Source organism: Orbicella franksi, chromosome 1 (assembly GCF_964199315.1).
Source record: "Orbicella franksi chromosome 1, jaOrbFran1.1, whole genome shotgun sequence".
In the NCBI taxonomy this organism is placed as follows: Eukaryota; Metazoa; Cnidaria; class Anthozoa; order Scleractinia; family Merulinidae; genus Orbicella; species Orbicella franksi.
Genome location: NC_138145.1, coordinates 6,292,160 through 6,313,452, shown reverse-complemented (window position 1 = coordinate 6,313,452; position 21,293 = coordinate 6,292,160). Strand labels below are relative to the sequence as shown.

At 39.2% G+C, this 21,293-nt stretch overlaps 2 protein-coding genes across 2 annotated transcripts; one reads left to right on the top strand and one right to left on the bottom strand.

Moving 5' to 3' along the window:
- Window positions 1-39: 39 nt before the first annotated feature.
- LOC145465428 (vitamin K-dependent protein C-like) lies at window positions 40-7,319 on the bottom strand. The gene is made up of 9 exons (XM_081449242.1): window positions 7,234-7,319; window positions 5,149-5,319; window positions 4,694-4,873; window positions 3,772-3,948; window positions 3,134-3,313; window positions 2,100-2,285; window positions 1,772-1,891; window positions 1,147-1,273; window positions 40-659 (listed from the first exon to the last, which is right to left on the bottom strand). The coding sequence occupies exons 1-9, from the start codon at window positions 7,295-7,297 to the stop codon at window positions 50-52; spliced, it is 1,815 nt and encodes a 604-aa protein (XP_081305368.1). The 5' UTR covers window positions 7,298-7,319; the 3' UTR covers window positions 40-49.
- Window positions 7,320-8,314: 995 nt separating this feature from the next.
- On the top strand, window positions 8,315-20,650 carry LOC145463257 (protein lev-9-like). Its single transcript, XM_081447031.1, has 16 exons — window positions 8,315-8,397; window positions 8,512-8,652; window positions 10,684-10,851; window positions 11,032-11,331; window positions 11,770-11,940; window positions 12,197-12,391; window positions 13,264-13,443; window positions 14,010-14,183; window positions 14,543-14,722; window positions 15,247-15,426; window positions 15,969-16,136; window positions 16,780-16,959; window positions 17,270-17,437; window positions 18,065-18,348; window positions 18,812-18,950; window positions 19,265-20,650. The coding sequence occupies exons 1-16, from the start codon at window positions 8,355-8,357 to the stop codon at window positions 19,615-19,617; spliced, it is 3,024 nt and encodes a 1,007-aa protein (XP_081303157.1). The 5' UTR covers window positions 8,315-8,354; the 3' UTR covers window positions 19,618-20,650.
- Window positions 20,651-21,293: the final 643 nt, after the last annotated feature.

Here is a 21,293-nt window from a genome sequence, read left to right as displayed (position 1 = left end):
TTTCATTTTTATGTTATTATTATCAATTTTATTTAGTTTTACGTTGATCTCATCTCCTGGTGTGCTTGTTAATCCAGTCTACATAAGTTGCTAGCTTAGTGTAAAATGTATATCGACCTTGGATGCCACACCCCTCCCCCCAGCTAACGAGGCCTACAGCAACCCATTTCCATGCGCCGCCCTGGAACATATTCATGACGAATGGACCTCCACTGTCGCCCGTACATGGACCGACGCCATGTTTATCGCCTCCCGCGCAGAAATTTAGAGACTCGTTAAAGTGGTAGTCAGTAGAGTTGCGGCACAGCTCTGCGTCCTGAATTTTGAACTTAGCGTACTTTAACACCGTAGATGACGAGTTTTCAGAGTTTACGGTCTCTCCTGGGCTTAACACTTGTGTCGCTCCCCAGCCTCCAACAAACCCTTGACTTCCAGGGGTTACGCTATCGCAACGTGTCGAGCTGTTGGCCGACTCTGGGAGACAAACTTTCCTTACATTCCGTGTAAGTGTCGCTTTGGTGGATAACTTGACCAAAGCAATGTCATTCTCTTTGAAGTGGTCATGGTATCCAGGGTGCATTATTATTTTAGTCGCGAAGAATGTACGCTCTGAGTCCTCTTCTATGTCGCGCATACTGTCGCCAACCATGATCTTATACCTGAAGAAGACAGCATAACAAAGAACACTAAAATATAAGAATAAATAACCCATTTACATAGACTATTTATTTACTTCTTGTTTACTCTTTCCTCTCTTATACTAATTTTATTTTTATCCTAATATGAACGTATCTAATTAAAGGGCATATACACTGTAATTAGTTCACTACATTTTGCCCTTTCCCCTCTCCTTTCACTGCACGTTATTTTAACACTTCTCTATTGAAATCGTCAATTGGAGTAAGAAAAACATAAGTAAATAAAAACATCCCTCAAATAGGGACTCAAAATTACAATTACGGTGCTGCACAAAAGTACGCACGTACATGCATAGTGGTTCTAGATATTTCAAACTCAACTCCACCATAGAAGTTTTCTGTGGCTTCATTGGTCAATATTAGTCACTGCTACAGGTGGCTAAGTAGTATAGCTCTGCTGAAGTTGGAAGGTGGTTAACCTTTCTATTAAGCGAACAACCTGACTTACATTTCTGGTGGAGATGTAAGAGGGCGTCTGACTTGATCTTCTGTGTGTCTGTACATAAAGCAGTGTGCTGCAGTGATAATCCACTGTCGCTCAATCAGCGCTGCACCACAAAGAAACTGTTTTTCGCCTGGACGTGACACATGAAAAAGAATAACAACAATAACAGACCAACAAACCATCCCTGAAGGGCAATGTCCTCCGAGCAGTCTACTAGCCTGCCATGCAGATCGAGGATGGGAAAAATAATCCGGGAAAATTTTGTTTTTTGTTTCTTGCTAGTCTCGCTCCGTCGGTGATTTATGGGAGAGGCAGAGGTTTCTACATTTTCACAGTAAATATTAAATAAGAAGGTAATCTCTCATGGCAAGTTCGCTTCTAGACCATTTTTTTGCATCGATTCTAAAAGGGTTTTGATAACTGAACTACGTTGCATTAATTGGCTGAGAACGGAGTTAGAATCAGCGAAAGAAAGCGAACACTTTTATACACTTGTATGCGTTCAGATGTTTTGTGTAATCCTTACGATCCAAGAGAGAGGAGGTTGGGATTATATATTTAAAGTTCGAGTACTTTAAAATGCCTTCATTTCTATTTGATTATGAGAAACACATTTAATTAATCTCACCGGTCTTTTGATCAAGTCTATACAGTCCAGCTTGCCAGGGCCACATTCCATGAGTACTTGGAACACCACCAACCATTCGAGAAAGGCGAATTTTACTCCGCATACCGCACTCTGAATAATCTAAAAATAAGGGTTTCTTCAGTACTTCTTACTCATGTTAAGATCAAAGAGACAAGTCAAATGAGCGCTGGCCTGATGGACTATTTGGCCTGGATGCAGACCTAAGTTTCAAGAAAGGAGAGGGCCAAGTAAGAAACAAGAATTTAATGCGCTTGTGGGATATATATTTTCGATCTTTCATACATTCAAATTGGAAACGTTCGTTTACCTTTTACTTGCGAAGGGGGCAGGCACATAGGTTTCTTGTCACTCCAAACTCCATCAAAACAAATAATTCTTTTTGGTCCTTGAATCTTCAGAGATTCCATACAGCTGAATCTCACTTTTTTTCCATGCCTGAAGCTCTTTCCAATTCGTCGTCCACCAACTGGTTTCCCAGGATCACCACAAGGGGCTACACATGGAATCAGCAGAAAGGAATATTTAGTGACTAAGAATATCTATATACAGCTACTAAGAGAAGTAGCCATGTACAAAAATGATATGAATGATGGATGACGCTAAACTGGCGTTTGAAGAATTTTGTTTGAACTAGGCTTTGTTTTGTAAAATAAACTTTTGGCCACAACTTACATTCTCCGCCTGTTTTGCTTGAGGGACAAGATCACTACATTCCCAATAATAATAATAATAGTAATAATAATAATAATAATGATAATAATAATAATGATAATAATAATAATAATAATAATAATAATAATAATAATAATAATCTGAGAGCCATTGAGGTGGGCATTCCTGTTGGACTGATCCAGAGATGTGCATTGTTGGGGTCGGCAAGAATTCTTAGAAAGGTGCTGGAGATGTAGAAAGAAGAGAAAAAGCAAACAAGGGGTGTTTCTTGGCTTCCTTAGGCAACTTGTTGTTGCCCGGAGCCAATGACGAAACCAGCTTCAATATCATCAATAGCTGTGCGAATCTTTCATCATAATAATAATAATAATAATAATAATAATAATAATAATAATAATAAACAATAACGATGAAACGAACAACATCAACAGTCCCTGCAATCAAGATAAAAAAAAAGAAAGAAAGAAAGAAAAATCGGCGGAAAATTATCAACAAACAGTTGACTAAACAAACTAACTAACACCGGAAATTATCAGAGATTCTTCGTGCACTACTCGTTCTTAACATAATTTGTATTGAACATAATCACAACCACCCTAACCATAGTTACCAGAGGGAACTAACTATGTCCTTACCAAAAAAACGTGTTAATTAGCTTTAATTATACACCTTTACAAACCACTGGCTTGCCGCTCCATGCACCGCTAGCTTGACATAATCGGCTCTTCTTCCCGATCAAAGAATACCCTCTCTTCTTACAAATGAAATCAGCTCTGCCTCCAAACGTAGTTTTCGTTTCCTTGATTTTCCTTCCATGGACAGGATCTGGTAGGCTTCCACAGTCAACAACTAACAAAGGGAATAACTACCACTTGCGTAGAGAATAATGACATCATTTAAACTTAGCTATCATTCATCGCTTCTTTGAAACAAAGCGTGATCCCTAAGCCTTCATCTCTAGCAAATCGACGGGAGAATCGGGGCGGGGAGAAATTGACCAACCATCACGATCTTTCCATTAGCATTCGAAATAAAGGAGTAGAGCAGAAAAAATCCTCGAAGGAGTTTTGGCATTTATTTGCAAACATGCTGCTGAAAGCTCCCTATATGTAATATATCAAACAAGAAAGACCATGTTTTACCACATTTCCAAAAACCGAGAATAGATTTGAAAATACGACACGTAGGAAAATATTTTTGGCTAACCTCGAGGTGTTTGGAAATGTGGTGAATTATTAATGAATTGGAGAAGTAAAGTGTGTGTGTGTGTGTGCACGTCTGTGCAGAGCCGTGGATCTTGTGTTTACCTTTGCAAGATGGCGCTCCGCCACTCCACGTTCGATTATTCAAACATTTGATTTCTGAAGCTCCTTGAAGAACAAAGCCAGTATCACAGGTATACCTCACTCTTTTGCCAACAGAGAAATCACTACCGAATTTTTCACCATTTTTGGGATCCTCTGGCCTTTTGCATTCCTTGGACACTAGAAAGAGATATCAGCTAGTTCGAGTGACTCAAAACATTTAAACGCCGGTCCTTACAATCGAGCTGTTAGGTGCAGGGGAATCAAGTCTCCTTAAAAGTTATGGTTAATTCTTTTTAGAAAACTGCGATATCCTTGGAATATTTAGACAAGAAAGAAAGGAAACGAATGAAGTTAAGGAGGGAGTATTAAATGTTATGGAAGAAGATAACAGTGTAGCATGTTTCGATTAACCTTGCGGTGTACAAAAGGGGTGGAGATGGATGCCAGTTCAACCCTCTAAAGGTTTTTTATCAGAACTTTAGAACGAGGATTATCCGCTTGAGTAGCATTGCAAAATAAGTACCTATTTAAATTCTGTTATCATTTTGGATCAATTTCCCACCAATTTCGTTTACTTATTTTCTGACTTGTGAAAAAATGGTGAAATCAAAAATTGTCGAATTCAAGATGGCGGATCCAAGATAGCGGACGTCTCTTCATGATCAACAAAAGCAGCTCATTACGTGGACAGTTTTAATGTCAACGAAAACCCGAAGGCATCTCAATCAACCCCCATCCCTGTCAAAACACGGAGAGGGGCTTGAGTTTGCTTGTTTACTATAGGTTTAAGATTTAAGAATGAGAATTATATAGGATTACTTGCTAACTTAAACCGCTGCTGGGTTGCCTAGATGGTGCACTACTGCCAGGGAGATAAAATTCTGGGTACTCTCAAGTGGACATATTTAGTGCACACGCTTACCAACACACTTGAATGTCACTTTCTTCCACGTTCCTCGTAAGCACCGATTAAAGACCAATCCATCCAGAGGTCGATATCCTGGTCTACAGGCGTAGAATACCCAGTCTCCCTCGAGATATTGTGATCTTGGCCTTTTAATGAACGCATGTGGTGGAATGGGTGGTAAAGGACAGACTGCAACTAAGTGAAATGATAATAGAAAAAAATCCTTACGAAGCAATAGAACATATGTCAATATGTCCAAACGATGTATCTCTCCATCCCTGTGACAAATAGGCAGGCGGCGAGTTCCCTATAAGGTAAGGCTAATACATAAGGAACCACGAAAACACTATTGGCTCACAAAAAGGAACAAAAGCCGCTGTTCACCTCAATGAAGTATTTGGACAACGTTGTGGAAAAAAAAAAGTATTGTTTACCACTTGAAATACGCCACAAGCTGTGTTGCTACCTACCACATTTGATCGTGGCTTTCTTCCATTTACCAGATGAAAGACAAGCAATTTTTTCTTCACCAACTTTGACAAACCCTTTGTCACAGGTGTAAAAAGCCGTGACGTTGCCCGTTTTCGACTCAGTCTGTACTTTACCGTTGTTAATTTTTGGCGGGTCTCCGCAAACATCCCCTGCAAGGCGTGATATGGGACCACGAATCAGTATAACTATGTAAGAAAAATGACTTTAGCCATATTACCCTAAAAGCGTCAATAAATTTTACATTGTTTCTTTACCTCTTGTTTTACTAATTACATTAATTTTGCTTTTATTGTCTCTGGAAGGGCTAAAAGTAATGTTCTATTTCCTGCTGTGTTTCTACATTTACTTGGCGCCAGTTATTGTGTAAGAGTTTCAGGTAATTTTCTGTTTAGAACGGGAGTAATGAGGGGTAGGCACGGCCCAGAAGGGCAACGGAGAAGTCCTGGGAGCGAGTTTCCGAGTCAAGCAATAGTCCAGTTTCGAGTTCGCCATGACCGCTAATTAAAAGCACTGAGAACGCATTTGTACAGGATTAGCTTCGATCTAAAGTTAAATATTCACAAATTCCAGCGAGAAGATGACCTGTTTACAGCTCTGTGTATTGTTTAATTTTCAAATTTGTGGCACTGTTCCCACCGGTATTTGTGAATATTTTTTAGGTCGAGGCTAACCCTGTGCAAATACGTTCCCAGTGCTTTTATTCAGCGATCATGGTGGACTCGAAACTGGACTATTTTCGTAAATTGTCGGCTATTCCAATATGGCGGACTATTCCAATCGCATAATTTGCACCCGGAGGTAGGATTTAAATATGACCGTGATAGCCATGTTCGGCGAAAACTAATAGAGAAAACATTTCGAAGGCACCACAATTCATTTCTGGGGACGCAGAGTAAGTATTTTTACCCTTGAGAAATAACAGTGTACAGTGTATTTTTGTATTGTAAGTGGATAGGTGTGTCCGAACTAGAGTTAAATACTGTAGCACACACTGTGGCAAATTAGTTTATGTCTATCGTGGCTCAATTTATTGGAATGTACGAAACATACCCTACCCTACACATACGCAAAATTAAACCTTAGCTACACAATTAAACTAACTTAGACTACCGCTTATAAGCATTGGGCTTATCCAACTTCGTAAGGGCTTTTCGATGGGCTTATAACCGGAATAAAAAACCGTTTCGAAACAAGCTATAGCTGCACATGTTGACCAAAAATGTTTTCACATATACTGTTAATTAAGCTGTAAAACATTATAGCATTCAAAACAAGGAAAGCTAGAGAGCGGGTTTGTTTCGGTTTACAGGCAGCTGGGCCAATGACCAGGGGAAGGGGGTGGGGGGGGGGGGGACTTATAAAGCGGTAGTTTACCGGTTATTTAGCAAATTTTGGCTGAAAATAAGTCTCTTAGTATACTACCAAAGCACGATTTTAACTCTCAGTGGTCTGTGTAGTATCCTGTCAGTGTAACATACAGAGTCAAGAGACTGTGATCTAGATCACCATCTCTTGACACAGTGTACTTCCTTCTTTCCCCAGCCCTCACCCTCACCGGGGCTTATATAAACAACGCGATCGACTCACGGGAAAACTGCCACAAACCACACTGCTGTGCTACGAAATTCGAGGCCAATAAGAATTTAAAAAGGTCGAAAATTATATTATGCCTGGCACTGATTGAGTTCCGTTTAGCCAATGCCTTGTTTCCAACGTTATTTTTCCTTTCACTTTGCTCTAAATTAGTCTTGCAAATTATATATTTCACAGAGAGACGCATGCATTGACCTTCGTTTGATGGCAACAACCAAGTTCGTGTTCATTCTAGTGTCCTGTAGGTCTCTGTACGATCAACTGTTTCTGTGGCTTACAATCACTTACAAACTGTTTTGTCTTCCACTTATTATTTAGGGTTTTTCAGTTTCCAAGGAGTGGCGTCTGCTTCAGCAAGTAGTCAAAGGAATGTTATATCTTGATATTTCTGCCCTCAGGTCGTTATGACTCATTTATCAACCGCGGAATGACAGTAGAATTTTCCCATTAATTTAGTTGGTACTTCTTACCTCTTACAGACGACAGAAGGAGACAGGAAAGAACAACAATGTGTATCGTGCTAATGGCCGCCATGTTCCGAATCACATTTCAGTCGAAGTAAAATTATTGACGCCCAGATTGGGAAACTTTCCTTTCAGCTTAAGCGGAAGTATGGAGGCTAGCCTTGGCAAGCCAGATGATCGCGAGTAGTCGGAGTTAATTAGAATTCATTTTTAGTTAAATCCTCAGGGCTGTGGTGTTCTTTAGCGGTTAGAAAGTAAAAGATATAATTTAAAGGAATTGAAAAAGACATTTTAAATGAAATTCGAAATCATTGGATTGCTTCAACATAACATGATTACCTATATATAATCAAGTGTTATTGTGCGTTCATTGAGTGATCTTTATTGAATGTGGAAGCTTTTGTTATCATATCCCGTGGACAAACAACTTGACTTAGACGATACCTGATAGTCAAAATAGGTGTAGAATTTATCGGGTTCAACTGGATCTGCGTGAAGATCATCACGTTCCCGTCCGACTTTTCTCATTTGTCCAATTTTTTTCCCTTTTTTTTTTTTGAACGCTGAAGCACATTCTCACGTTTGATGCACAAACGCTCGGCGACCCACCCTCCCTTTTGTTCCCTTCATCCAGCTGTAGTGAAATGGTCTGACAGAGATAGGGAGAGAGGAAAAAGACAGCTTTGTACCCTCCACCCGTGACTTGTTAGAGAGCTTACTCACTGGGTACTGGTGAATAGCTTTAGCTTAGAAAGGTTGGATTGCTCAGGATCCTCTACGTGGCTAAAGACCAATAATAGGCTCTATGCTATCACTGTTGCAAACATTTTCTCTCTCACTCAGTGCTAAGCCGACAAAGTAAAACCGAAAGCTCCCACGTTTTTAGATGAAAAGCATGCAGAAGAAAAAATTAATACATCAAAATAGCACAGTAACAAGAGACGATGATCATCGTCTCAAGTACAGTAATGATTCAGCGCCGTCTCACAACAACAAGAACGCCATCAATCATATGACGTATTGCCAGGGGGAAACTTGATGCTTTGCCAGTAGCACCCACGACGTCTCGGGTATAAAACTTCCTGTGTGAGTTTCACACAGTCGTAACGAGTTGCGTTTTTAAAACAATGAAATACGCAGTGGTTATTCTTGCCTTTTTCGCTGTTCAAGGTAACTGGGTTACGAATTCATGATCTTAAGTTTAACATAATGGGACGCTTAAATTACTATGCTGCAATCATGAGCTCTCGTAATGTAACTTGCTGCATTGACATTTGTTGTTAGGCATTCGATGTCAGAACTGCACTCGTACAAATCGCCAGCCCAAAGTTTGCTCGAAACCCTGTGATCCCGCTCAGGATGACTGCAAAGGTAACAGAGACTGTGTGTGTGATGGGGATTGCGGCTACAGTTGCGTCAAACGAGGTAAGAAATTCCTTCCTACGTGTGCAACAGATTTTACACAATTTGAGATTTAGCACAGTCATCTCTTTTTGTTATGCCGTTATGGTTACCTGTCTACAAAACACCAGTCAAAATACTGACTGCCTTGTTCTAGAATTCACCAAATGGAAAGGATGAACGCAATTCTGCTCAACAGCGTCTATGGACGAAGAAATATTCGCTTCAGCTGCGTTAGCGCCATCTATGGCGTCATTTCCTTTCAGCGTGTCTGCTAAGATTGAAACTCTGATGACTCTGGCCTTTTGACCTAATCGCTCAAAATCCTCTCACCATGGTTTTCACAGCTTCTTTTTTTTGTTTTTCCTTTTTTTTACCTTATCGCGATAAACCTCTCGGCTTCTGGCTCTTCTACTAAAAATTTGATCTGTGTCGTTCACACTGGTGTCACGCCATATGGTCTCATCCCTGGGGGAGGTGGACTCCCATATAAAATAAATACTGTATACGAACTCGGTTTTGGAACCTCTTAGGGTCTTCATCCTCAAAAGATGGAGCTTTTGGGGTACCTTTTAGAGTATTGAGACGAAAAGAAAAACGTATAATGGGGGATAATGTGTTCTTTTGAATTAGTGCCTCTTAGAGTTGAACCCGGGGGGTTGAAAAAGACTTAATGCCACGCTTACAAAACAGGATTTTGGTGCCTCTTAGGGCTTCCTTTCAAAATTTCCGACCTGCACCCCTCCTTTTTACATGGGAGTCCCAGCGGGGGTTCTTTATGTCCAGATACGTTGCAAGACCAATGAAAACAGGTTCATTTGGAATTATCATTCTTGCGCTTTGTTTTCAACATATCTACGTGATTTCTACATTGCCACCTTTGCCTTCTGGTATAAATGAAGTACTACTATTGTACAAGCTGTAGTGTTATACCGTTTTTAGACTGCGGGAACGTGTAATGACATTTGCTAAAAAAAAAAAGAAAAAAAAGTGGAGAGAGATGTAACTAAACTGTTTTTCGTGTCATGCTTTTCAGTACTCCCGTGCTAATTTGGTACACTATAAATCGAGAAAAAATATTGCAACTGGACCTGAAAAACTTATTTAACAAATCCCACCTGGTTGCCGAGACTGACCTGAAATTCATACAATGATAATAAGGCAAGTTCACAATAGCTTATTGGGTGAGGTATACCATAACGCCCTTGGAATATCTGCCTTTACTTTTGGGCTCGATTTCTAACCTTGACCTTTAGGCTTTTAGGCATAAAGGTGTTCAATTTCCAGATAGATATGCAATGTTTTGGCATTTATTCGCGATTTTACAAATATTTTCAAAGTCCAAGTGAACATGTGCAAGTGAAGAAGTGATCATTCATGTATTTCTATTATCCAAAGTCCTACGCATTCAGACGAATAGTAAAAATAATTATAGACAGCGTCTTGCTTTCCTTTGGTTTCAACTTCCAGTTTTACAAGTCTTCGTTATCGAAACGGTTATATTAGGTGTCTTTAATTGAATGAATGAATGAATGAATGAATGAATGAATGAATGAATGAATGAATGAATGAATGAATGAACGACTTCATTTCAGTGTCAACGGTATATAGCTTAAAATGACTATTTGGGGACACTATTTACATATTAAAATATACCTTAGCTACATAAAGTCAGTTATGTATCCCAAACACTTGGACTTAAATTAATGATTGGGTTACGTGAAATAGGCCTTCGTCTATTGTCCGTTCCTCTTCACCAATGAATGTTAATTCATTTACTTTCCCCTGATACAACTTGCGTTGTTTAAACATGTTTATGTGAAGGCATACAAAATAGTAAAAATCTAACCTTGCAACCAGTTGTAGATTTTATAGGTGTGGTTGATGGCTGTGGTAGAGCATATGGACTGTGTAGCAGGATGCTATCGTCAGACCCGTGTTCTGTATTGGTTTTCTGGCCAAAAGCACTCTTTTACTAGTATTTTTACAGTAATAACTAAAACCGATTGTATATTGAGATATTGAAAAAAAGGACGTCGTTTTCGACTATTCCAGATCTACATTGCCCAAGACTAACTATAGACAACGGGCGGGTCCGTTACAAAAACGACACGCTTGGCTCGGTTGCAAGATATCGGTGCACCTCTCCATATATAGCTTTTGGCTCCAAGAAGAGAACTTGCAGAGGAAACGGTCAATGGGATGGGGAAAAGCCAACCTGCAGTAAGTATATAGTGTGCGAAATTTATTACAGTTTAGTATAATTTTTTTCAAAGTAGTAATTACATTCACATTTTAAACTTTCATTTCATTCCTTCGTTCTTTCAATGGTTCTTTCAAACATCAAACAAAGGTAAAAATTTCCGCTGCCAAAAAATGAGTAATTTTTTTTTTGTCTTTTAGAGCTGATCTGTACAGACCCAGGCAACATCCAACACGGAAAAAAATCTCACGATGGCTTCGAATCTGGAAAAAAGGTAAAATACAGTTGCTTCCCAGGTTTCACAATGGAAGGGAGCAACACCTTAACATGCACAAGAACCGGAGTTTGGGACAAAGTAAAGCCAAGCTGCACATGCAAGAGAACTAATAAACAAGCTTTCCGGTACTGCAGAAAGTCATGTAATCCAGATTCAGGCAGTTGTAGTAAAGATAAGGAATGCGTTTGTGATGGGGACTGTGGTTACAGCTGTCTTCCGAAAGGTTTGTATTTCTGAATTCGTGCGTTGCGCGTGTAGGGGGAATTTTCAGCCTTTCGCGAGCACGGGATCCGGAGAGAGACAAAGTTCCCGTCATAATTCCTACCTATGACGTCCCGGATGCTGATCGGACGCTCTAACTACGGAGCTACTACGACCTACATAAATCCACTGGGTTCAAATGTGACAAGCATCCTGTAAAGTGCTGGGATCAGCAGCTTGCACAACGTCCTGCGCGCAGATAAATAATGAACGATGGTGAATTTTAAGTTTGGTGATGGGTAGAAGAAAAAATCTGAATTCCCGACGGAGGTCGAACTCATAACCCAATACCAGTCTGGTTTTCTAACCACTTCCCTACAAACACATTCTTATAATTAGCTTTTAAAAGTGCCTAGTTCATTCCAAACAAAACTTAGTTATATTTTTATTGAATTTATAGCCATAGACTGTGGAAAACCAACAGAAATAGACAATGGCAGACGACAATATTCCTCCACCACGTTTGCGTCCACTGTCAGTTACCAATGCGACAAACCTTACTCATTGCTTGGGTCCAAGAAACGGACTTGTCGTGGAATAAGGAGGTGGGACGGAACAGAACCATCCTGCAGTAAGTATCAATCTTTTGGCTCTAACTTTATCTTACACTGGTCATGATTTATATTATATATGTAATTGAAAAAAAATTTCGCCTTCGCCTGGTATGAAGAGGTAAACGTTGCAAGGCTAAGACAGCTGCGATCGACGAAACTCAGCTAGGAAGAAACCCAAAGCCAATTTTAAGTCGCAGTTCCTTCATTGCAGAATCGTTCGAATTGTGCTTTTCTGGCAGTTTAACAACCAAGTATGTTATTTTTCTTTAATAGAAATCATCTGCCAGGACCCAGGAGGTGTTAGCAATGGAAATAAGCAGATATTCCGTCGAAATCTCGATGAGGATTATGTAGCAGTAGGAGATAGAGCGGAATACAACTGTTTCCCAGGTTACAAGATGGAGGGCTCAAGATATCTTACTTGCACTAATTCGGGAGAATGGAATCGAGCCAAGCCAAAATGCGTATGTGAGTACTTTAAAGAGCTTAGCAGCTATTGTGATTGTGCGTGTTCAGCTTTGAACGCATAATTCTAAGCATTTGGCTGTCAGATTTGGAAGCGAGTTACCCAAGATGGTAACACACATCTTCAGTTTGTAACTAAAAACCATCATGACTACAAAACCCATATAAAAGTGTGTTTACTTCGACAGTTAAAAAAATCGGGTAACAAAACCTACTTTCATGGATGAATTTAATTTGGGGTCCATGATTGGTTTAAAAAAATGTAAAAATGTTAGTAAAACTTTTGTAAAAGTCCCAACTTTTCGGCTAAAACTTCAGCCTTCATTAGGGGAAAGTGACAAGGAATTTGTAAAAAGGCACGTTCTTATACTATGCAAATCAGCAAATCGGAGCTAATTATGTCCTGTCCCTCAGGGCTAAATTTAAGAATTCGTGCGGCAAATGCATGCCATCACCGCGGTTCAGCGGATTCCTACAAGTGTTCATTTCCCATGCTTCTGAAATACGTCTGTTGCGCCAATTTGTGCTTGTACGTGAAATCTTTGAAGATTCCTAGGAGATGGTGTATGTGGCCAGAGTGTGAACAATGTTCCGCTAAAGCTGACTTGTGCGAGTGTTTGTTTACAACCGCTTTTTGATGTTCCCTGAGCCGGGTGGAAAATTTTCGTTTCGTTTCCCCGATGTAGCTTTTGTCACAACCTTGACAGGGAATGGAATAAATTGCGCCACGAGTCTGATCTTTCGGGATCTTTACTAAACTGGGGATATCTTTGACCCTTTTTAACTTTAAAATCTTTTAACAGTCAGCTCCAAATTTGCTGACTTTTCCTAGAATGGTGCTTAAACAACGTTCAATTTTTGATCTTTTCAATCAGTACCATCTTGTAGCCCTCCGGAACTTCCGAAAAATTCTGAGCTAAGAGGATCTAAGCAATCTTCATACAAGTACTCGGAAAAAGTATTCCTCAGGTGCAAGAGTGGGTACTTCTCCACAGGGATAGGACTGCTGAGTTGTAGCTTGGAAGGATGGACCGGCCCTTCTTTTACTTGCTCACGTATGTCTAAAACTAATTTTGTCAAACGTGTTTAGTTATAGCTCTTTGTCAGGTGGTTTAGAACAGGGTTTCAGTGATATGAAACAAAACAAACTTATCTCATGTAGAACTCCTTCAAACCGAGGGATTCTGACAATTCAAGCTCTGGAGACGTAGCACGACCTGTTTGAGATGCATGTAGTGTCCCTGTTTGAATGGCTGCCACTGGATTGACACGTTGCGCTTGAGTAAAGAACCAATCGCAAGCAGTTGCCTAGAACCCTGCAATTTATAAAGCGCAAATTTCTTTGTCGTGATTTGAATGTAGTAGTAGAACGTTGTGTTACAAGGGAGCGAAGTTAATGAAATTCAAACTTGCAAATCCAGCTAGACTTATTACTTGTGTGTTAGACATGTCTTCAATATTGTTTAAGGCGGTTTATATCGATTGTTAAATAAAGTCTCGCCGCAGGGATTCGTTTTCTGCGCAAAATGTTCTTCCACATACCTCGTGCCAGGGAATAAAGGTGTCCTCAGAGATATCTCTAAAATAAGAACGATGAACACTGATATATTTTCTTTCTCAGCAAAAAGTTGTGGAAACCCTGGGATCCCTGAAAACGGCAAGCTGAAGTCTTACATCTTTACCTTCAAAAGCAGAGTCGATTTTGATTGTAATCATGGCTACAAACTGGTCGGAGACAAATACCGGCAATGCCAAGCGAACCAGAGATGGACTGGGAGGTCGCCAACCTGTGAACGTAAATACATTGACGATGTTACTTTACAGCGTTCAAGGTCAAAGTGATAGAGTCGTCAGCGTGGCTATTCTAACCTCATTTTTTTGCGTGTGTGTTTTGAATTTATTTCATTTTGCCTATAGTTGCAAAAAACAATATTTCTACTGTGTTTTGTTGTCGCTGCTGCTGCTGATGTTGTTATTTTGAAAGTTACAAGAAAATCAATTTTATTTTGTTTTTTGTTGTATCTTAAAAGAGATTTTTACACAAAATTATAGTAATTTTAAGCTAGTTAAACGAGTAACTCCTAATTACAAGTAACTAATTCTGTAATATAAAATTTGTACGTGTAATTCTGTCTCTTACTTTTTCCCCCCAAGAAATTGACTGTGGAGTGCTACCAACCCCTGATAAGGCTGAAAAAATTCTCGAAACCCACACGAAAGTCGATGGCGTCGTCAGGTTTAAGTGTAAGGAGACAGGTTACGAGATCAGTGGCTCAGAGATCCGGACTTGTGGCAATAATGGGCTGTGGAGTGGATCTCCAACATCTTGTAACAGTAAGTAGGAAATATATTTATATATTAACAAGTGTTATTTTCTTTCATCAATATCTGCATTTAACATAAGACATCATACAGGTTAATTTTTATTGAGATAATACATTGTTCGTGGTTAGTCTGATGCAGCCCTTTCGTTTCGTCCCAGCCAAGGACCTTTCTGCTTGGAAACTTGTTGAGCATTGCGAGTTTGCCAAGCAGAAATGTCTCTGAAGAGTACCTTGGCCGGGGCGAATCAAAGCGCTATGTTAGACTAGCCACCAAATGTATTATCACAAGTAACTATCAACGTTTATTGTCAACTTTTATTGTACCTGAGTAAAGGTGCCCCTCGTTGGTGCTCAGTACCAATGTCATGATAACGCTACGAGTTTCGGTGATTTACAACCTAGCGTAATACGTGCACGAAATTGTACCTATGATGAAAGCGAATGAATATCGAAGGTGGCCATTTCTACGACAACAGGCCATGTCAGTGACTTTTTGTACAAGTCTCTCCATGTTACTAACTTATCTCTTCACAGTCATAAGTTGTGGTGATCCAGGTATTCCTCTAAACGGTCAACAAGCTGACGTGAAAAATGGTTACAACTATGGTGGTTCAGTGAAATTTACTTGTAAAGATAACTACACGCTGTCAGGAAAAAGCGAGATCGTTTGCGAAGAAACGAAAGATTGGAGTTCGCCAACACCAAAATGCTGGGGTGAGTCAAAACGGACCTTAGATTGCTTTGGGTTCATTAATGGGGTTGAAGGAATCATCCGCCGTAAAGCTTCATTGCCGGCACGCAAAAATTAAAGACATTAGGATATAAGTACAAATGGATGACTAACCAGGGTTAGAAGTAATGTAAACAACTAAAATGGCTATCTGGTTAAAAGTTACCAGAGTAAGTGACTCATTTTTATCAACACTTTTAACACTTTTAACACTCATAATACATTCGTACCTTCCGTACTATTTGTCGAAGCTGTAGCCTGATAGCCGAAAGCTTATTTTTAGAAAACTTTTAACCATAGAATTTATATTTTCAATACCTAGCATATGGTCAATTAAACGCGATTGGATTGAGCTTTAGCTCTTTGCTAGCACAGATATGGTAATCTCAAGTTTAATTCAAAGAGACAACGGTTTTGGTGGTGGGGTCTGCACAACTTGCACTCCGACGTCTTTTAACTTATTGCTTGTTTTTTACAACACTTAAAAAGACCAAGTATTGATGTTCAATATATAATGCAATTTTAGCTCCATGTCCTGATCCCGGAGTGCCAGACAATGGAAACAGAAGCGGAGATGACTTTAGACACGCTAAATCGGTAACCTTTAGATGCAACGAGGATTATGAACTGGAAGGAGAAGCAACCATCAGCTGTAACAATGGAGACTGGACAAGCAAAAAACCCCTGTGTAAAGGTATGTACATCTAGAATGCAAATGGTTCTGCTAATTGTGCTGTAGCAATAAACAGCTATTTAACAAGCTGTGCACTTTAAAAGAAAGCGAAATCGAAACAAAATATTGTTTCTAGGTCAATGTATGAACCTAGCTTGCATTTGAGGCCAGAGTGCAACTACAATCTAGCTATAATTCTCACAGGCACATCCTATGAAAAGACGAAATACGATAAAAATACGCCTCGCTATTTAAAGCCTAGATTATCACCCTCATAAGCATTTTGCTGCATTTTAAGCCAGGCTTCTATTTTTTACTCGCCTTTTCCTTACAATCAAGTATAATATGTTTGGAGATTCTTCAACTGAAGAATCAAGCATGGTCCGGTTCACAACACCTTATGTCTTCGGCTATTCCGCAATTATGTTTTTATTAAAAATGATACCATGTTTATCCATAGTTAATAGAGGGAAATGGTTACGAAGGCCGGTAAATATCACAGAAGCAGACAAACAGGTTAAGATTTATGTTGGAAGGCCCTTGACCCTGCACATCTTTTGTTTTACGCTCATTGACTATGCATGAATTGCGTAATCGCAAGGTTTCTATTGGTTAGTTGTATGAGCACCACCACTTTAATAAAACTGTATTAATTACTTTTCAGTTATTTCATGTAAAGATCCAGGAAGTCCTTCACATGGACGACAATCGAAAGTCAAAAAGAACTTTACTGTCGGCGGATTCGTGCGATTTAAGTGCAGTGAAAACTACACCATGGTGGGAAGCGGCAAACTAACTTGTCTCAAAAGCAAGAACTGGAATAGAGAAATACCGAAGTGCTTAGGTAAACCTTTCGTAATAAATACAATTTCAACTGTGCAATTTGTTTTAACCCCTCTCATCCCGGAAATCAGTCTAAGGGTGGACTGTCCTTTCCTGAATTTAACCATTTACAACTTTGTCAATATTTGATTTAAAAACTTTGCGATTTAGTCGAAAATTTGTCTGTATGCTATTTGGGATGGCATGATTTTATTCAAGGAAGTTCATATAACCATGACAACCCTATTTCAAATTGTGAATGTTTATTCTGGTGCTCTTTTATATAAACGTAATAATCTTTTCATACTCTGATTCATTTTCATGTTTCACAGCATCCTGCCCTGATCCCGGTCATCCAGAAAATGGACAAACCATTGGAAGACTTTTTAATCATACCTCAGTTGTCGAGTTTGAATGTTTGGGAGATCGCTTGTTACAAGGTCCCTCTCAGGCAAAATGCAACAATGGGCAGTGGGATCAAGCACTGCCAACATGCCAAGGTAACTTATTAACCAATGATAACTAAATATACTTTTCTTTTCCCTCCAATATATGATTTTTTTTTTTGAATTTATTTACTTAAGTACCTGGTCATAAAAGGCGTCCAGACCCAGTGCTTCGTTACTCCCTGCTCAGTAGCGTACTTCATACAATTTTGATTTAGAATTTGAGTTAGAATTCCAAGTTAGAGCAAGCATTGCAAGACGGACATTTTTGGTCTAATTTCAAAGAAGAATCTGCGCTTTTAAACGCATTTAAACCGTTTGTCAGCCAGTCCATTGATAATTATCAGATTTCGTGCACTTGCATTCAGTGATCCATCTGCACATCCATCTTTACGTTTTCCCGTCCATTGCTTTTTGTACGTTTATATTTACGTTTCCTCTGACTTTGTCCTTGCGGAGCTCTACAATTGGATTATTCGATATAAACTCTTTCTTTAGCCTATCCCTGCAAATTAATCCGTTTCTCGCCTGTGTACAATAATGTGCCCTCTGATTGATCTCTTAGGTTACGTGCCCCTGTGTGATTAATTTGGCTTTGATTCTGTTATCATTCTGCTATCATTCTAATGTCTTTGTGCTGGAGTTTTAGAGGCTCATATTAGTGTTATTTCAATATTTAAGATTGTGGCACAGGGTTTCCTCTTGGAATGGAAAGTAGAAAGGTCCCAGACGCATCCATCAAAGCTTCCAGTCATAGAGTTCAACATCCAGCTCATAATGGCCGACTTGGTGGAGGCAACTATTGGTGCTCAGAGGGGGGAAAGGATGATTTTATTCAGATTAACTTGCCCAAAAAATATAAGATTACTGGAGCAAGAATTCAACTCAAAAGCGAATACAAGATCAAAAGTATAGTGTTGAAAGGCCAAATTTTCAAAGCGTGGTTGGATTTCCATTATGAAAAGGTGAAACTTGCTTTATCATTTGTAGAAAACGGAAACAATATAATTCTTAAATGAGAACGAGATAAATATACACGAGAAAAAAGCGAACAAATAGAAAAACAGCACTAAACATTCCCGACTTTTTGAACTTTTACACGTTTAAACATCGTGGCTTAGTCATTAGTCTTAAACACAGACTCGTGCTCTATGTAATAGTTAAATAAACACGATAAATGAGAATAGCATATAACACATCAACTTTATTACAATATAGGACCTGGCGTATCGTATTCGTCAACAGAGAGAGAAGAAGGAAGGAAAAAGGAGAGGCAGGGAGTAGTGAAGAGAAATGGAGCCAAATGATAGTTGTAATCGAATGCTGCAAATTGGTTATCTTTGTAAAATCAATCCATTTTAAAGACACTGCAAAGAAATTTCAACAGAATTTTCACTTCTAATATTTGTATTTGGTTTTATCTGACAGCCACCTTATAGTGAAGAAGAGGAACAAATAAAAGCAATACATCCATTTATTGCTCAGTCTGTACGAATCAAAGTGTTAAAAAATATAAAGGAATCGATTTGTCTAAGAGCCGAAGTCTATGGATGTGGAATTCCCAAAGGTAAGAGTCTATAATTTATTGACAAAGACAAAGCCTCGTATATATGCCCCTAAGGCCTTCTTTATCCTACGATCGCTTTACCAACTTTGATGGAAGTGCGGGGAAGCAATTAGGGGACGTGGTGGAAGTTTCAACATCGGAAGACTACTCGCTTTCACATTTGAGATACTTTGAGGGTACACACTGTTACATACATAACCCCTCCCCCTAAGCAATCAATCCTTCCTTACAAACTATTAAACCTCGTTTCTAATATGTCAAGCCTTGACACACGGTAGGATCACTAGGCTCATCGCATTTCTTACTCTTTCTAGGTTGTATTATGCGAGGCTCTGCTGTTCTTATCAAGGAAAACGGTAGATATCAGCGTGGATTTGTAGGAGAATACATCGATGTGGAGTACAACCCGGAAGTCTTTCTTCCCGGGAAAACTAAGAGCATAATGATGAATATGGAACACGTGATTCTAGATGAGAAACCAAACGTCCATGAATTAGCTATAGGGACCTTAGTCCTTGGAGAGGATGCAACTTCACCAGGCCAAATTAGAGAGGGCAAAATAGAACAAATATCAAATTCAGTTTGTACCATAAAAAGTAACGATGAAATTTGGAAGAGTGATTTAAACAAGATTCGTATCGTCAAAATACCAGATTTTTGCTCATAATTTGTATTTTGTACTAATGCCACTGTGCCCAGGCTAACGGCAGGACGACTCGATGGCAAAATGTAGAGATTTGTGAAGTCTGTTGTCACTATGTATAGACATGTTAGCGAAAACGCGATAGTGACAACATTAAAGATAAAAATCTTACAACCAAGAATTATGTCTAAAATGTAGAAAACTTGGCACATCTGTCTTGTATAATGCAGTTGGCATGGTAAGGTGTGTAGACATTCTTCTCCCTTCCCCCTCTCTCAAAGATTGATAAACAGCCACTGAACAATGTAGCCCAGGAAGGTACTTGGTTTTTGAATGGTTTCTAGCGCCATGACAGTTTTAACAGTAAATTAGTGTAGCGAAGTCTCGTGTGACTTCTTTCCAACACAGAGAACCTAACCGGTCGAATGCAGAGCTACAGTGGAGAATTGTGAACCATTTGTATCAAAATAAAACGAACAAAACGGGTTTAGAGATGCGAGGTCGTTTTTTTCGTATAAAACCGTTAGGGATCCTCCTCTCGACTAATCATAGATCATCTAGGTGGCTCAGAAAAAATTCACAGATTGTTGTGAGATGTTACCCTTCGGATGTAACCTTAGCAGCTTTGAAAAATAGGATAAATAACCAATTAAACCTTTTACATCATACCTTTAAAGCTACACGTTCCTAGAAAATAAAAAGATACGTCATCGATACTACCTCATAAAGCAAAATAAAACGATAAACAATAATAACAACAATAGCAACAATTGCTTGAAACTACCTGCATTCTTTTCCTAAAGATATAGTTCTATTAATCTTTTTTTGATTTTCTTATTATAGTTGCAGTCAACTATTTTGTTGACCCGTCACGGTTCATCCCTTAACTTCGTATTTATGATGACAAGCTGGCTAGAAATTCTGTTAAGCACCTAATTAACGGTTTAGCAACATGGCCGGCTAGACATAATTGTGGTCACGACAGCCTCATAATAATAGATTTCTCAATGGAGTGCAGGCAAAGGGACTTTTTAGTATGTCCAGGGCCCCGTTTCTCGAAAGCCCTGGAAACTTTTCGGGCCCGGAAAGCCACGGTAAAATCTCGAACCCTACGATTACAGAGCTGTTTTAGTCACATTTTCTTAACATTACAAGAAGTTTCAGGGGTATACACTTCTCCGTTTTTAGATACGGAAGAACTAAGAATGGCTTTACGGGCCCGAAAAGTTTCCGGGGCTTTCGAGAAACGGGCCCCAGGAACGGGATTGTGTTCTCATAACAAATTCTTTCCAAAGTATAGTGAAAAATGTTTTTACACCATACATTCTTGCTAGCCAGTTAAGCTATGCGACATATGCAGAAAAAAGAGATTTGAGGTGTTAAGTCCCTAAACATTTCAGCAATGTTCAGTCTGCAAATTCGATAAGTGGATTTATATTTCAATTGAGATGGAGGCATTTGAATGAGAAAACCAGTCATCAAAACCATTTATTACAATTAGGGAACTTGCCAAACGCAGACAGAACATGGTAGAATTCAGTCGAAATAGTCGAATTCAACCTGTTAGCTCCTCCCCTAGTTCTGCCATTGAGTTCAAACAGCGACTGACAGACACCAAGAATATTTGACTAAAATAGATTAAACTCGGCTGTAAAAAAAAAAATGTCGTAACGCATGGAGAGTTAGGCAATACGGATATA

Excerpts from the sequence above, each read along its gene's own strand:
- LOC145465428 (XM_081449242.1), bottom strand. The coding sequence starts at position 7,297 with ATGGCGGCCATTAGCACGATACACATTGTTGTTCTTTCCTGTCTCCTT. Across the intron at positions 3,314-3,771 it reads CGGAGCGCCATCTTGCAAAG|TTGTTGACTGTGGAAGCCTA; the intron begins GTAAACACAAGA and ends TCCCTTTGTTAG. Across the intron at positions 660-1,146 it reads CTTACATCTCCACCAGAAAT|GTATAAGATCATGGTTGGCG; the intron begins GTAAGTCAGGTT and ends TGTCTTCTTCAG.
- LOC145463257 (XM_081447031.1), top strand. The coding sequence starts at position 8,355 with ATGAAATACGCAGTGGTTATTCTTGCCTTTTTCGCTGTTCAAG. Across the intron at positions 18,349-18,811 it reads TGGATTTCCATTATGAAAAG|CCACCTTATAGTGAAGAAGA; the intron begins GTGAAACTTGCT and ends TTTATCTGACAG. Across the intron at positions 18,951-19,264 it reads TGGATGTGGAATTCCCAAAG|GTTGTATTATGCGAGGCTCT; the intron begins GTAAGAGTCTAT and ends TACTCTTTCTAG.